A 16,502-nucleotide genomic window follows, 5' to 3' on the forward strand; every position below is an offset into this window, starting at 1 on the left:
TCTAGTACTATTCCAGACCTTGACTCTGGATGCAAACTTGGCCTTGCTCCTAGCCCCTTTGCACTGACAATATATCTGGCCCACACATAAAGCCCAATATCTGACCCCCTGGACTTAACCTATTACATTCAAGTCCACAGGTGCTTATCTAAAGCAGTAATCCTTTATGGGGCACTTCACAGACCAAATTATGGATAACAAGATTTGCTACATTCATTGGCTTCCTTATTATCTAACATGCTAGTTACTTTGTCAAAGAAGTCATCAGTTGGTTGAACACAATTCCTATCCATAAAATTATACTCACTGAGCTGTATAAGTATATTCTGTTACCATTTCTTTCATTTTCGTAACAAACTGTCCTGAAGTCATTTTCACCCCCAATATTTTCAGTATTTTGCTGTCATCCTCTCAGCTGGAACTTTTCCGAAATGCAAAGTTCAATAACTATATATTTAAGCAACATTATTCTATTAAATGTGATCTTGAGAGTACATAATATTTTCTGTGGTATTCATAACACAACAATGATAAAAAGATCTTTGATTTGATTGCACCTACCAACATGCATACATTATTACATTACAGTTAATATGTACCAAGGGCAAAGTTTTGTTCCAATGCTCCCCATCATTGAAATCCAAGTGAAGTTTAAATGGCATCAGAAAAGTAAAACCTCCGGAATGGATGATATTAATTACGTGGTTGGTTGGGGTCAGTATCAGCACAATTACTATATTAAACTTTGAATCTTCAGATGTCCTGGTTCAAGCTAAAACTAAAGACAAATAATAACCTCCTCACACAATCCCCTGCAAGTATCTCTGTCACTCCTTTAAAATATGCCCCTTCTTTGAACAAGCTCTTAAACATCACATCTGAATCCGTTTCCATCTGATTTCACTCCTTGAGGATGTTCATCTACGTGATCAATTAATAAAACAACGAGATTGGGGACATTTCTATTCAACCTGTCAAAGGAATGGGGTTGGGGGGGGGGTTAGAAATAGTCAGTGAGGTAAACAAACATAATAATTGAGTGGCAAATGACAATAGTGCTACCTTCCCAATATTTAACTGAAGGAAATAATGGGTTATCAAGGCTGTATGTTGTGACAGACAGCCTGACACCTTGCATGTCATTTAATATTACACTTATCCCATCCCCCTGGATATTCCGGATTAATAAATTAAGGTTTTGTCAACTAATTACAAATCAGGGTAATTACAATCAATAACATTAGCCAACTCCGAAACATGAAGCGCTGAGCATTGGGATCCAGACATCATGGATAACTGGCCTCAGTTCCCCGCTCACATCTGGCAGTGTTATCCGTGGAGCGTTTTTGAAAGGGGGGAGGCTGAGCAATCATTGATCACTGGCCTTAGGGGTACCCGGTGAGGGAGTGGAGCAACCGAGTGGGGTGAGGGTGTGGAAGAAGGGTGTCCCCCCTTCCAGGGCAGGAACTTTTTGAAATTTGATGTATTCAAATCATATTTTAGTGCACTGTAGAAGTATGATTTCAATGTTTTTTGTATGAAGTATTTTTAAGAGGTAACTTTTTAAGGGGTAACTTTATCCACACAAAGGGTGGTGGTTGTATGGAACAAGCTGCCAGAGGAGGTAGTTGAGGCAGGGATTCCGACATTGAAGAAAAAGTTAGACTGATACATGGATAGGACAGGTTTGGAGGTATGGACCAAAAGCAGGTAGCGTACCTGGGACATGTTGGCGGTTATGGGCAAGTTGCACCGAAGGGCCTGTTTTCACACTGTATCACTCGATGACTACACTACACCTCCATCATGCATGAATGCTTCAAAATCAAGTGATCGAGTTTTATTGCCATATACTCAAGCATAGAAACATAGAAAATAGGTGCAGGAATAGGCCATCGGCCCTTCGAGCCAGCACTGCCATTCAATATGATCATGGCTATTCATCTAAAATCTGTACCTCTTTCCTGTTTTTTCCCCATATCCCTTGATTTTGTTAGCTCCTAGAACTAAATGTAACTCTCTCTTGAAAACATCCAGTGAATTGGCCTGCACTGCCTTCTGTGGCAGAGAATTCCACAGATTCACAACTCTGTGTGTGAAGAAAGTTTGTCCTCATCTCAGTCCTAACTGCTCCCCCCCCCTTTATTCTTAAACTGTGACCCATGGTTCTGAACTCCCCCAACATCGGGAACATTTTTCCTGCAGTTACAGTAAGTGAGAATCTAGCAGGCAAGCAGGATGCTTTCTCCAACCACCCCCATTTGAAGTCCACTATCTTCCACCGTTTCTACCCAGTGCTTGGTACTTACTTCCAGCAGCCACTGGTTGTCCTCCAGGATGCACCGAGCCGCAGCCTGATCCATGCCGGTCACCTGGGCGAATTTGGCACAGAGGCTCTCACGGCAGCGGCGCAACGCTTCTGACGCCTTGCACTGAGGCTGCTCCATGGCCGGAGCTGCAGTGAGCAACTCGCCAGCCCGGCAAACACTCGCCAGCCCCGCTCCCCATCCGCATCTGTCCCCGCCGCTGCTTCTGCTTCCAACACCCGCGGCCCATGCAGTTGATAAGAGTTTTGACATTTTCGTTAATCACAGAATTTCTCACAACAGTGCGAGAGAAATTTGTGATCAGCGTGAGAATTTGGCGAAATGTGTGATTCTCACGCTCAATGCATGGGAGTTGGCAGCCCTGCCTCTCTATCCCCTTCTCTCCCCCTCTCTCTCTCTCCCCCTCTATCTCTCCCCCTCTCTCTCTCTCCCCTTCTCTCTCTCCCCCCCTCTCTCTCTCTCTCCCCTCCCTCCTCTCTCTGTCCCCTCTTTCCTCTCCTCTCTCCCTCTCTCTCCCCTGTCTCCCCCCTTTCACTCTCTCCCCTTCCCACTCTCTTCTCTCTTCCCCCTCTCTCTCTCTCCTCTCTTCCCTTCTCTCTCCCCTCTCTCTCCACCCTCTCTCCCTCCCCGTTCCCCTCTCCCTCGCCCTCCCCTCCCTCTCCCCCTCTCGCTCTTCCCCCTCTCTCCCTCCCACCTCACTCTCTCTCGTCCCCTCTCTCCTCTCTCTCTCTCCCCCCCTCTCTCTCCACTCTCTGCCTCTCTCGTCCCCTCACTCTCCTCCCTCTCATTTCCCCTACTCTCTCTCGTCTCTCTCCCTCCCTCTCCCCCGTCTCTCTCTCTCCTCTCTCTCTCTCATTCTTCACCTCTCTCTCATTCCCCCTTTCCCCCCTTCCCCCCAATCCTCTCTCTCTCACTCCTCTCTCTCTCCTCTCTCCACTCCCCTCTCCCCCTCTCTCTCTCCCCCATTTCTCCCTCCCAACTCTCTCTCCCCTCTCTCTTTCTCCTCTGTCTATCTCCTCTTTCTCTTTGCCCCCCCATCTCTCTTTCTTTCCCCCGTTTCTCTCTTTCCCCCTCTCCCTCTTCCCCCTCTCTCTTTTACCACCCCTCTCTCTCTCCCATTCTCTCCTACCCTCTCCTCCCTCTCCACCCCCTCTCTCTCTTCCCTTTCTTCCCTCTCACCCCTCTCTCCAACCCCCCCTTCCCTCTTCTCTCACTCCATTCACTCCCCCTCTTTCTCTCCCCTCTCTCTCCTCTCCCCCCTGTCTCCCTGTCTCCTTCCCCTCTCTCTCTCGCCACCTCCCTTTGAGAGTCTGTCCCTTTGGCACAGAGACTCGTGCGGCAGCGGCGCAACGCTTCCGACGCCTCCAACGGCCCGGGACTTGCACTGAAGCTGCTCCATGGCCGGAGCTGCAGCGAGCGACATGTCAGCCCCGCAAACACTCGCCAGCCCCGACTCCCCTCATCTGATTCCGCCCGCTGCTTGCATCCCTCCCTCAGCCCCTGGTCTCCAACACCCGCGGACCTTGCAGTTTATCTGAGTTTTGAAATTTTCGTTGATCACAGAATTTCTCACCACAGAGCGTGAGAAATTTCTGATCAGCGTGAGGACGTGAGAGTTTGCCTGAGGGCGTGATTCTCACGCTCAAAGCGTGAGAGTTGGCAGCCCTGAACATCACAACTTCTACACTCAATACTCTGACATGAAGGACTACCCTATCTACCTGTGACACCATTGTCAATGAATGATGTACCCACACCCCTCGACCCCTCTGCTCTACCACGCTCCCCAGGGCCCTGCCATTCACTGTGAAAGCCCTGCCCAAAATGCAGCACCTCCCTTTTATCCCATTAACTATTCCAGAGCCCACTTGTCCAACTGATCACGATCCTAATGTATTTTTTGATAATCACTATCCACTATGCCACCCACTTTAGTGTCATCAAACTTACTAATCATGCCTTATAAATTCTCATCCAAATCATGGAGATAAAACCACAAACAGCAACGGGCCCAGCACAAAACCCTGAGGCACGCCACTAGTCACAGGCTTCCAGTCCGAAAAGCACCCCTCCACCATCACCCTCTGCTTCCTTCCATGAAGCCAATTCTCTATCCAGTCAGCTATCTCTCCTTGGATCCCATGCAATCTAATCTTTCAGCGCAGCCTACCATGCAGAACATTATTAAATGCATTGTTGACAATGTTTATGGCTCTGTCCTCATCAACCTTTGTGGTTACTTCTTCAAATCACTTGATCATATATAAGACACAATCATGCACACACAAAACCATGCTGATTGACCCTAATCTATCCAAATGCATATATATCTTATCCCCTAGAACCTTGTCTGGTAACGTATCCACCATAGATGTTAGTCTCACTGGTCTATAGTTCCTTGCAGTTCCTATGCCAATAGTTCCTGTGCCTATATTTGAAAATATTGGCACAACATTAGTCACCCTGCAGTCTTCTGGCACCTGACCTGTGTCATAAATCTCAGCCAGGACATCTGCAAGTACTTCTCTGGCTTGCTTGTCCAGGAACACAGTATCCTCAGGTATATCTGATCAGGCCCAGGAGATGTATCCACCTCCATATGCGTTAGGTCATTCAGCACCTCCTCGACCGTAATACAGACTGTCCTCAAGCCATCTCCATTAACTGTCCCAAGTTCCCCATTCTTCGTGTCTTTCTGAGCCGCTGAGTTGGTGTGTGTGTGTGTTGTGTGTGTGGTGCTGCAGGAGATTGCGGAGTACCTGGCTCGCTACTGGAACGGCATTGTGGACAACTACACCAGCACCATCCACAAGGTGATGCAGGAACTGCGGCAGGAGAGGCACCTACTCATCCACAACCTGCACACCCTGTGGTGAGAACCAGCACCAGGACAAGGACGCGCGCACACTCACACTCACACACAAGAACGCGCACACAAACACGCTCACACGCCCATACACTCACGCACACACATGCCTACACTCGCACGCACACACATGCCCACACACGCACGCACACCCACACACGCGCTCACATGCCCATACACACACGTGCTCACACGCCCATATACTCACGCACACACACGGACGCACACACACGCACAGACACCCACACGAGCGCACACACAAGCTCACACGCCCACACACGCACGCATTCCCACACGCACACACACACTCCCACATACGCATACACTCACACACACCACACACGTGCACGCACACACCATGCACACACACCCGCACACGCATGCACGCACACACATACACGCACACACACATGCACTCACGCCCACCCATGCACACACACGCACACACACCACACACACACACCACGAACGCACACACACACACCACACATGTGCGCGGACACATGCAAGCACACCACGCACACACACACGCACACACCCACGCACACACACACGCACACACACCACATGAACACGCATGCACCCACACCGTGCACCCACGCACACACACACGCGCAAGCAAGCACACACACACACCCCCACACACGCACGCGCACGCATGCAGACACACTCATACACACTCTCACACGTGAGGTGGGGGGTTGAGACAGGTGTGTGTGGGAGGAGAGTGAGGCAGGTGTGTGAGACAGTGTCTCTGCCACAGGAGGGATTACGGGGAGTACTTGGACATTCGTCCGGATCACAAGCAGGAGTTTGTGTCGCGATGGCAGGAGGACTTCAACTCTGTGACCGACGAGCTGCGCAATGACAATGATGTCAAAGCTGAGCTGCTGCTGCGGCTCTACGTGAGTGAGGGGAGGGGTCGGGACAGAGTGTGTGTGTGTGTGTGTGGGGGGGGGGGGGGGGGGGGGAGAGTGTGTGTACTGTGTGTGTGTGTGTGTGTGTGGGGACGGTGTGTGTGTGTGTGGGGACGGTGTGTGTGTGGGGACGGTGTGTGTGTGTGTGTGTGCGCACGCATGCGTGCGTGCGTGCGTGGGGGGACTGTGTGTGGAGCTGTGTTTGTGTGGGGGGCGGGGGGAGAGTGTGTGTAGGGCTGTGTGTGTGTGTGTGCGCGCATGCGTGCGTACGTGTGTGGGGACGGTGTGTGTGTGTGCGTGTGTGTGGGGGCGGTGTGTGGTGTGTGCGTGTGTGTGTGTGTGCGTGTGTGTGGGGACGGTGTGTGTGTGTGTGGGGGGACGGTGTGTGTGTGTGGGGGGACGGTGTGTGTGTGGGGGCTGTGTGTGCGTGTGGGGATGGTGTGTGTGTGTGAGATTGTGTATGTGTGTGTGTGGGGATGGTGTGTATGTGTGGGGGGGACGAAGTGTGTGTATGGGGATGGTGTGTGTGTGTGTGTGTACGGTGTGCGTGTAGGGGGGGACGAAGTGTGTGTGGGAATGGTGTGTGTGTGTGGATGGTGTGTGTGTAGGGGGGGGGACGATGTGTGTGTGTGGGACGGTGTGTGTGTGGGGGGACGATGTGTGTATGGGGATGGTGTGTGTGTATATGTGTGGGGACGGTGTGTGTGTGTGTGGGGACGGGTCATCTGTCCCGTGGACAGACAGATGTGGTGTTCCCTCAGAACCTGCGGGAATGTCTGTGGGATATCTCGGACAGGAGGAAGGAGGAGGCTATGCGGGAGCGGCAGAACCTGATTGGGAGCGGCTGGCTGCAGGATCACCTGGGAATCATTCTCAACCTCTACACCACCCTGATGCAGGTGAGTAAGTGAGTGCCCCACTGCCCATGGCCTATGCCACCTACTCCCTGTGCCAACAAGGCGCGGTTACTGCGGCAGATGCAGTGACCTGCAGCTGCACCTCACCCCCACACATTGCAGTTGCACTGCACCAACAATCTTTGCAGCTGCAGTCATTGGTCTGTCTTCAATACCCAACCACTGGTATCGGCCTTGTTCCATTGGCACAAAAACTATTCACTCTACCTCAGCCCACATGACAATGAACTAAATAACTAAACTGGTTTGGCAACAGCTCTGCCCAAGGCTGTGCAAAAGTGTATAGTGTAGAAAGTTGTGGGTGTAGCCCAGTCCATCTACACTTCATGCTGCCTTGGGAAAGCAGATAACATAATCGAGGACCGCTCACACCCCAGTCATTCCCTCTTCTGCCCTCTCCCATCAGGCAGAAGGTGCAAGAGATTAAATGCACTTATCACCAGATTCAGAAACAGCTTCTTCCCTACAGTTCTCTCATAAGCTAAGGGTGTCGTCTTTTGTAGGAATAAAGGCGTAGACTATTTTCTAAATGGGGCAGGATTCCCTAAAGTTATTTTGCAAGTCGAATCGGTTGTAAGGAAGGCAAACGCAATGTTAACATTTATTTCGAGAGAACAAATTAGCGATGGTACAAAAACTACCTTCTGCGGTGCTGCAGATCTGTCACGGGCTGTGTGCGTGACTTTGTCGCCTTTAGGGGGGGGGGGAGGCGGGATTAAAATGCAGGTTTGTATCGCTTGTCGGAGAGGGATTTCTTCGGGCTGCTAGTCGATGAAGAAAAATCGATCGGACTTCCTTTCCCGTTTTTTTTTTTTTTAAATCGCTGGACAATTTATTAGTTGGATTAAAGTAAAAGGCGACTTCGAACGCCCTCAACGCCTACAACGTGACAGATCGTAAAAGCAGGACAAAACAAAGGATAAGTCGTGTATTTAACATATAAGCTTGCTTCTTGGGGTGGCTTTAATCTAATTTTACGTTGCGAAAATGTTATTTGGGCCCCATATGATTTGGCAGTGTCTTTCCTGCCGATATGGGGTTCAAATTCACGGCAAATGCAACGTTCTAATCGATCACATTCCAGAAACACGCACTCGCAAGATTTTATTTTTATTTATTTGTTTAATATATTTTTATTAGAAGCAGTGTACAGTAGTATAAAGCGTGGCATGACATGATACATTTCGTGTACAACTTCTATTTTTAATTTAAGAAAAGAAAGATAACACAAGAAAAAGAAAGCGAGAAAAGGAAAGAGTGAAAGAAGTTGTGACGTGTAAACCCCTGGGGTGCCTGGGGTTAACAAGTGATAGCTTGTAGAAAAATAAAGAAAAGTAAAAAGAAAGAAAGAGAAAAAAGAAAGAAAGATTAGAAACAGAGAAGGGATATACCTACTTCGGCACGGACTTGTAGGGCCGAGATGGCCTGTTTCCGTGCTGTAATTGTTATATGGTTATATGGTACTTCATATCTCACCACACCCATCAGCCAGTTCAGAAACAGTTAATTTCCAGAGTTGAGTTGCACCATACTATACCTGTAATAAATCAATGAAAGGAGGCCATATCTTTAAAAATTGCTCTGATTTTCCTGCTAAGACGAGTCTCATATCTTCAAGATGTAGCGTCTCGAACATGCTTGTTATCCACATTTTGAGCGTTGGGGTGGGTGCATTTTTCCAAAATTTGAGTATTCGTTTTTTTGCCATTATCAGGCCGTAGTTAAGGAAACGTCATTTAAATGTAGTTAGCTCAGAGCAAGCTTCTGTTATTCCAAAAATAATCAATTCTGTATGGGGGTCCATTTTTATTTTACATAATTTTGTGAAGATTTCAAAGATTTATTTCCAAAATTTATGGAGCTTTATGCAAGAGACGAAGGAGTGTGCTATAGTTGCTTCTTGAGATAAGCATTTATCACAGATGGGGGAGACATTTGGGAAAATTGTATTCAGTTTAGTTTTCGAATAATGTAGTCTATGTAATATTTTAAATTGGATTAGGATGTGTCTTACATTAAGATTTATAGTTACATTTATTTAAGAAATCATATTTTCTCAGCTTCTCCTCTCCAGATGTATATAATGGATCAACCTCCTGATAGCCGTGTGGTTTTACTTATCCGTTAATGTCCTTTATTAACTCTTGTGCATATTTATATGCTTCTTCTGGATCAGTAAAGACACGTTCCAAATCCTTGTATGTAATCCTCATTTTTGCAGGGTAAATTATCCCATATCTTAAGTTTGAAATTCCTTTTAGGATCATTCTTATCTGTAAACAGGGCCCGTTTCTTAGCCACTTCTGCTGGGTAGTCTCTAAAGAATCGAAAGGTTTCAGCTTCAAACATCAGATTTGTTGCAAATGGAATTTTTTTCATAATGTCTTCCAGAGTAGCGATGTCATGAAATTTCTCTATAATTTGGCTTGGAGGGGGTCCTGGCCTCGAATGAGCTCTTTGAACCCGATGCGCAACATCTATTTTCAGTTTGTCAGGCAGGTTGAATACTTGTTTAATTAAGTTGGCAGTGAACTCCCGGGGATCCATTCCAGTCTCCTTTCCTTCTCTCACTCTAACTATCCTTAAATTCTGCCGTCTTGCTTCCAAATCAAGGCATTTGTCGGTCATTCTAGCTAGTTGCCCCAAAACACGGTCTTGGTCTTTTCTCATTCTCTTCATCTCTTCAGACATTTCCTTCATCGCAATTTCCAGATCTTTAATAGCAGTGCTGTATGCTTCAGAAGTGGTGAGAACAGAGTCCAACTTTTCATTGCACTCTTCCTCGACCCGTCCGATTTCTGCTTTTAACTCGGTCTCTACTTCATCAATACTTTGTTTTAAAGTGCCGACTGTCTCGATAACTTCCTGATTCCCGAGCTTCATCTTTGTAGTTAAACTTGTATCCAGTGCAGAAATCTCCTTATGTAGCATATCAGTAAAGTCTTTTAATACAGCTGCTCTTATAGATTGTTCCATTTCTTTTGCCTTTGCTTCCATTTCAACAGCTGATCTTCAAGTTTCATTCTTCTTCAGAGCTTTCTGATGTTGTTTGGAGAGCTTTTCCCAGCTCTTTAACAAAGAGTCTTGTAACAGGTCTTCCAGTGGGCGTTTGGGGAAGATTCCTTTTATTCATTTAAAAGTCCCGTTATTCCCCGTTATTTTGCGGCGATTTCTGATGACGTCACTTACGCAACGTCAGGCATCTCCGGTGAGTATTTTTAGATCGATCCCGTTTTCCTTGAAGGCTTTTTCAGCGCTTTTTTTTTTGGACAATCATGTCATAAGAGCATCTAAATCGTCTATATTTTGTGTAATTGTCTATCCATAGTCAATATTGTTATACTAAACTAGACCAAGTGCAGACCCGTTGGGTCTGTTCCCCCCAACGTGCAGTTGAGGGGGAGACGGAGGGTGGAGAGAGGGGGGGAGAGGGAGGGAGAGGAAGGGTGGGTGAGAGGGAGGGAGGGGGGTGAGAGTGAGGGAGGGGGAGAGGGAGGGGGGGTGGGAGGGAGGGGGAGGGGGAGGGGGAGGGGGAGGGAGGGGGAGAGGGAGGGAGGGGGGAGAGGGAAGGGGGGAGAGGGAGGGACGGGGGAGGAGAGGGAAAGAGGGAGGGGGACAGGGAGGGAGTGGCGGGGAACGGAGGGGGGAACAGGGAGGGGGGAGAGAGAGGGAAGGTGGGGGAGGGAGAGGAGGGGGAGAGAGAGAGAGGAGGGGAGAGAGAGAGGGAGAGGGGTTCACAAGGTTTTTATCAAAGGACTAGCGAGAGGCTCGACTGGCAGCACGTTGGGTTTGCAACGGGAGGGAGGGAGGGAGGAGGAGAGGGAAGGAGGATGGGAGAGGATGGGGGAGAGAGAGGGAGAGGGCGGACGTGAACTCGGTGAGCGGGCGGCTCTGACGGGACCGACCTCGGGCAGCGTGAAGAGCCTAGGCAGCTCTCGCGTGAAGATTCCCCGTGTCCCTGCGATCAATGGAGGAATTTCAGGTTTCCCAGAGGGAGTAATGCCCCGCGAGACAATAACCTCCCGATCTGCAGAGCATTTTGAGAACAGTGGGGGGGGGGAGCGGGCGGGTGTGGGAGTCCAGCTGCGGGAGGCGTGGCACGAGCGTACTTGTGCTGGGCGCAGGGCTTTAATTCACAGCGGTGGGGGGACGGCGCCTGGAGGCAGGTGGGCCTGGATTGGTCGGCATGTGGGCATTGGGACGTCAGCAGCTGCTGAGCGCCGAGCGGCGTTTAGATTTTTTAAATTGAGTTTTGTGATTCAATTTTATTCAAAATCTGGGGAAATAATTGACCAAGGAATGGATTTCTGAACTCATAAGTAAAATCCCTACCGAAATGGAAAAAATCTCTGCGTTTATGCGTCTGGTTTTCGATGAAATAAGTTTCACATGCAAAACCACACACACACATTCACACACAGACAGACAGACAGACAGACAGACAGACAGACAGACAGACAGACAGGCAGACAGACAGACAGACAGACAGACAGACAGACAGACAGACAGACAGACAGACAGACAGACAGACAGACAGACAGATAGATAGATAGATAGATAGATAGATAGATAGATAGATATCCACACCAGGGATATTGTGCAAAAACATTATAATTTTGATTATATTGAAAGTGGATATTTCTAGATTAATTTATGGGAATTAAGCATTAAATTCCTTCCATCTGGCATATAAGTTCAAGACAGTGAGATTCAAAAATCATGTTATATTGTGAATTCTTGTGTGAATGGGATTAGTTTGTTATTTGGATTCTTAAGAAATGGAATCTACAGGACATTCTTAATGGGAAAGTAGTGGGCAGAAAGGCATGTCATGCGTTATTTTGAAGAGCAAAATGTTGCCTGGGTTTCAGCACCTAAGTTACAGAGAAAGGTTGAACAAGATAGGTCTTTATTCTTTGGAGCGCAGAAGGTTAAGGGGGGACTTGATAGAGGCCTTTAAAATTATGAGAGGGATAGACAGAGTTGATGTGGATAAGCTTTTTCCATTGAGAGTAGGGAAGATTCAAACAAGAGAACATGATTTGAGAATTAAGGGACAAAAGTTTAGGGGCAACATGAAGGGGAACTTCTTTACTCAGAGAGTGGTAGCTGTGTGGAATGAGCTTCCAGTGGAAGTGGCGAAGGCTGGTTCGTTTTTATCATTTAAAAATAAATTGGATAGGTATATGGACGGGAAAGGAATGGAGGGTTATGGCCTGAGTGCAGGTAGATGGGACTAGGTGAGAGAAAGTGTTCGGCACGGACTAGAAGGGCCGAGATGACCTGTTTCCATGCTGTAATTGTCATATGGCTATCAGTTCTCTTAATATTTAAGAAAGTTATGGGCTTTTGACTGTCGTCGATCACAGCTTTTGTGTTAAGTCAATGGAAAAGCAAAAGGGAACAAGATGCTAATTTCCGAGTATGAAAATGGCCATAACTTTTTTAATACTGAAGATATGAAAGTGAATTAGGTGTCAAATTAAACTTATTTTTTATGCTTTATCTGATGGGATAAATTGCAGACTTGATTTTTTAACTATTTGCTAAACAAATACAAAAACAGGGATGTAATGTTGAGGCTTTATAAGCCGCTGGTCACACCGATTTTGGAATATTGAGAACCATTTTGGGCTCCATATCTAAGAAACGATGTGCTGGCTCTGGAGAGGGTCCAGAGGAGAAGGGGTCCAAGAATTATCCCATGAGTGAATGGGTTAATTTGTGATGAGCGTTTGACGGCCCTAGCCTCTACTTGCTGGAGTTTAGAAGGATGAGGGGACCACATAATAGAAACTTACCGAATAGTGAAGGGCCTTGATAGAGTGGATGTGGAGAGGATGTTTCCACTAGTGGGAGAGTCTAGGACCAGAGGTCACAGCCTTAGAATAAAATAATACAGTTCCTTTAGGAAGGAGATGAGGAGGAATTTCTTTAGTCAGAGGGTAGTGAATCGGTGGATCTTATTGCTACATTTTTTCTCACCTCAGTCTTAAATGGCCACCCCTTTATTCTAAGACTGTGGCCCCTGGTTCTGGACTCGCCCAACATTTTTCCTGCATCTAGCTTGTCCATTCCTTTTATAATTGTATGTTTCTATAAGATCCCCCCTCATCTTTCTAGACTCCAGTGAATACAAGCCTAGTCTAAAGGGAGAGATAGATAGATTCTTGATTGGTGTGGGTGTCAGGGGTTATGGGGAGAAGGCAGGATTATGGGGTTGAGAGGGAAAGATAGATCAGCCATGATTGAATGGTGGGGTAGACTTGATGGGCTGAATGGTCTAATTCTGCTCCTATCACTTATGAATGTATAAAGTACCATATTGCAGACATCGCAGTCTTTTATCTGCACTTACTCTACCAGTGTAATGCTATGAAGTTATTACACTATATGGTGGTATATTTTTCTTTGTGTGTGGTGGGATGTGCTGATGTATGTACAGCACGATGTGAGTGCAGCAGATGGGAACATGGCACCATGAGGGAGGGGAGCGCAGTGGTACTGGACACCCAGCCTGGCCTGTTGCTACTAACCTGTGTCATGTACATGTGTTAGGTGGAGGTGGATCGCTTCCAGGACAGCGCCCGGTTCCTGCAGGATTACTACAAGGGGATGGAAGGCACAATCCCTCTGGAGCACAACAAGGAGTTTGCACGGATCCCGCTGGTCGATGTTGCTGATTTAGAGGCACCCGCCTTCACAGACCTAGAGATCAGGAAGTACGACAACACTGAACAAACCCTGCGGACCAGCCTCTATGTGCCAGCGTGATACCCAGCTAAACTAATCTCTGCCTGCACTTGGACCATCACCTGCCCTATCCATGTGCCTCGTAAACACCACTATTCCATCTGCCTCCACCACCACCACCATCTGTGTAAATAAAACTTGCCCCGCACATCTCCTTTAAACTTTGCCCTTCTCACCTTGAATCTTTACCTTAAAGGGCCCGTCCCACTTGGGCATTGCTTGCGCGTCACGCGGATGGCGCTCAAAGATTTTGTACATCACACAATCCTGGGGTGCCGCGCGCGACCACGCGTCACTGCCTACGTCACCACGCACCATGCACGCGTAATGCGCACCATGCTCTAATTATGTGTGTCGTGACGCGTAAATTACGCGCAAGTGGGACAGGCCCTTCAGTCTTTGACATTTCACCTGCTGAAAAATGTTCTGACTGTCTTCCCTATCTCTGCCTCTCATTTTATAAATCACTATCAGATCTCACCGCATCGTCTTGCTTTTCAGGAAAAAACAATCCACGTTTGTCCAACCTCACTCACCCTGTAGCTAATGCCCACTAATCCAGGCAGTGTCCCAGTAAACCTCTTCTGCACCCTCTCTACAGCCTGCACATCCTTCCAGCATCAGACCACATACAAAAGGAGAATCTGTTAAATGCTTTCTGGAAGTTCATATAACAAACCAAGTTTATATATTCCCATTTGAACTTTGGTTCCAACTATAACTCGTTCTCGCTTCCATTTTAATCTTCCTTTCAGATGCTTGTAACTTTGATTCTACAGTGCCCGCAATAATGTTTGGGACAAAGACCCATCATTTATTTATTTGCCTCTGTACTCCACAATTTGAGATGTGTAATAGAAAAAATCACATGTGGTTAAAGTGCACATTGTCAGATTTTAAGAAAGGCCATTTTTATATATTTTGTTTATACATAGTTCCCGCCATTTCAGGGCACCATAATATCCGATTCAGATCGGATATTTGGGACTTCACGGGTGTTTGTAATTGCTCACGTGTGTTTGATTGCCTCCTTAATATAGGTGTAAGAGAGCTCTCAGCACCTAGTCTTTCCTCCAGTCTTTCCATCACCTTTGGAATCTTTTATTGCTGTTTATCAACATGAGGACCAAAGTTGTGCCAATTAAATTCATATAAGCCATTATGAGACTGAGAAACAAAAATAACACTGTTAGAGACATCAGCCAAACCTTAAGCTTATCAAAATCAACAGTTTGGAACATCATTAAAAAAAGAGCACTGGTGAGCTTACTAATCGCAAAAGGACTGGCAGGCCAAGGAAGACCTCCACAGCTGATGACAGATGACAATAATAAAGAAAAATCCCTAAACACAAGTGCAACAGATCAGAAACACTCTTCAGGAGTCAGGTGTGGATTTGTCAGTACCCGGACGTGGCGTTGAAGGACGAGAAGCCGAAGCAAAGAAGTGGAAGCCAAATAACCGAATGGAATTTGTCAATGACCGCTGGCCGCAGAAGACTTCATGAACAGAAATACAGAGGCTACACTGCAAGATGCAAACCACTGGTTAGCCGCAAAAATAGGATGGCAGGGTTACAGTTTGCCAAGAAGCACTTAAAAGAACAATCACAGTTCTGGAAAAAGGTCTTGTGGACAGATGAGACGAAGATTAACATATCCGAGTGATGACGAGAGCAAAGTGAGGAGGAGAGAAGGAACTGCCCAAGATCCAAAACATACCACCTCAACTGTGAAACACGGTGGTGGGGGTGTTATTGCCTGGGCATGTATGGCTGCTGAAGGAACTGGCTCACTTATCTCCATTGATAATACAACTGCTGATTGTAGTAGCATAATGAATTCTGAAGTGTATAGACACATCCGATCTGCTCAAGTTCAAACAAATGTCTCAAAACTCATTGGCCGGCAGTTCATTCTCCAGCAAGACAATGATCCCAAACATACTGCTAAAGCAACAAAGGAGTTTTTCAACGTGAAAAGGGTAAATTCTTGAGTGGCCAAGTCAATCACCCGATCTGAACCCAATTGAGCATGCCTTTTATATGCTGAAGAGAAAACTGAAGGGTACTAGCCCCCAAAACAAGCATAAACATAGAAACATAAAAAATAGGTGCAGGAGTAGGCCATTCGGCCCTTCGAGCCTGCACCGCCATTCAATATGATCATGGCCGTTCATCCAACTCAGTATCCTGTACCTGCCTTCTCTCCATACCCCCTGATCCCTTTAGCCACAAGGGCCACATCTAACTCCCTCTTAAATATAGCCAATGAACTGGCCTCAACTACCTTCTGTGGCAGAGAATTCCAGAGATTCACCACTCTCTGTGTGAAAAATGTTTTTCTCATCTCGGTCCTAAAAGATTTCCCCTTTATCCTTAAACTGTGACCCCTTGTCCTGGACTTCCCCAACATCGGGAACAATCTTCCTGCATCTAGCCTGTCCAACCCCTTAAGAATTTTGTAAGTTTCTATAAGATCCCCCCTCAATCTTCTAAATTCTAGCGAGTACAAGCCGAGTCTATCCAGTCTTTCTTCATATGAAAGTCCTGACATCCCAGGAATCAGTCTGGTGAACCTTCTCTGTACTCCCTCAATGGCAAGAATGTCTTTCCTCAGATTTGGAGACCAAAACTGTACGCAATACTCCAGGTGTGGTCTCACCAAGACCCTGTACAACTGCAGTAGAACCTCCCTGCTCCGATAAGCTAAAGATGACTGCA

General features: G+C 47.0%; 1 protein-coding gene across 1 annotated transcript in view; it reads left to right on the forward strand.

Moving 5' to 3' along the window:
- Positions 1-16,502, forward strand: part of spef2 (sperm flagellar 2) — a 162,550-nt gene that overhangs the window by 97,082 nt on the left and 48,966 nt on the right. Inside the window, exons 23-26 of the mRNA XM_033018764.1 lie at positions 5,072-5,199; positions 5,957-6,098; positions 6,872-7,009; positions 13,586-13,749. Coding sequence (XP_032874655.1) covers positions 5,072-5,199; positions 5,957-6,098; positions 6,872-7,009; positions 13,586-13,749 — 572 coding nt within the window. The remainder of the gene's footprint in view (positions 1-5,071; positions 5,200-5,956; positions 6,099-6,871; positions 7,010-13,585; positions 13,750-16,502) is intronic.

Source organism: Amblyraja radiata, chromosome 3 (genome assembly GCF_010909765.2).
Source record: "Amblyraja radiata isolate CabotCenter1 chromosome 3, sAmbRad1.1.pri, whole genome shotgun sequence".
Lineage (NCBI taxonomy): Eukaryota > Metazoa > Chordata > Chondrichthyes > Rajiformes > Rajidae > Amblyraja > Amblyraja radiata.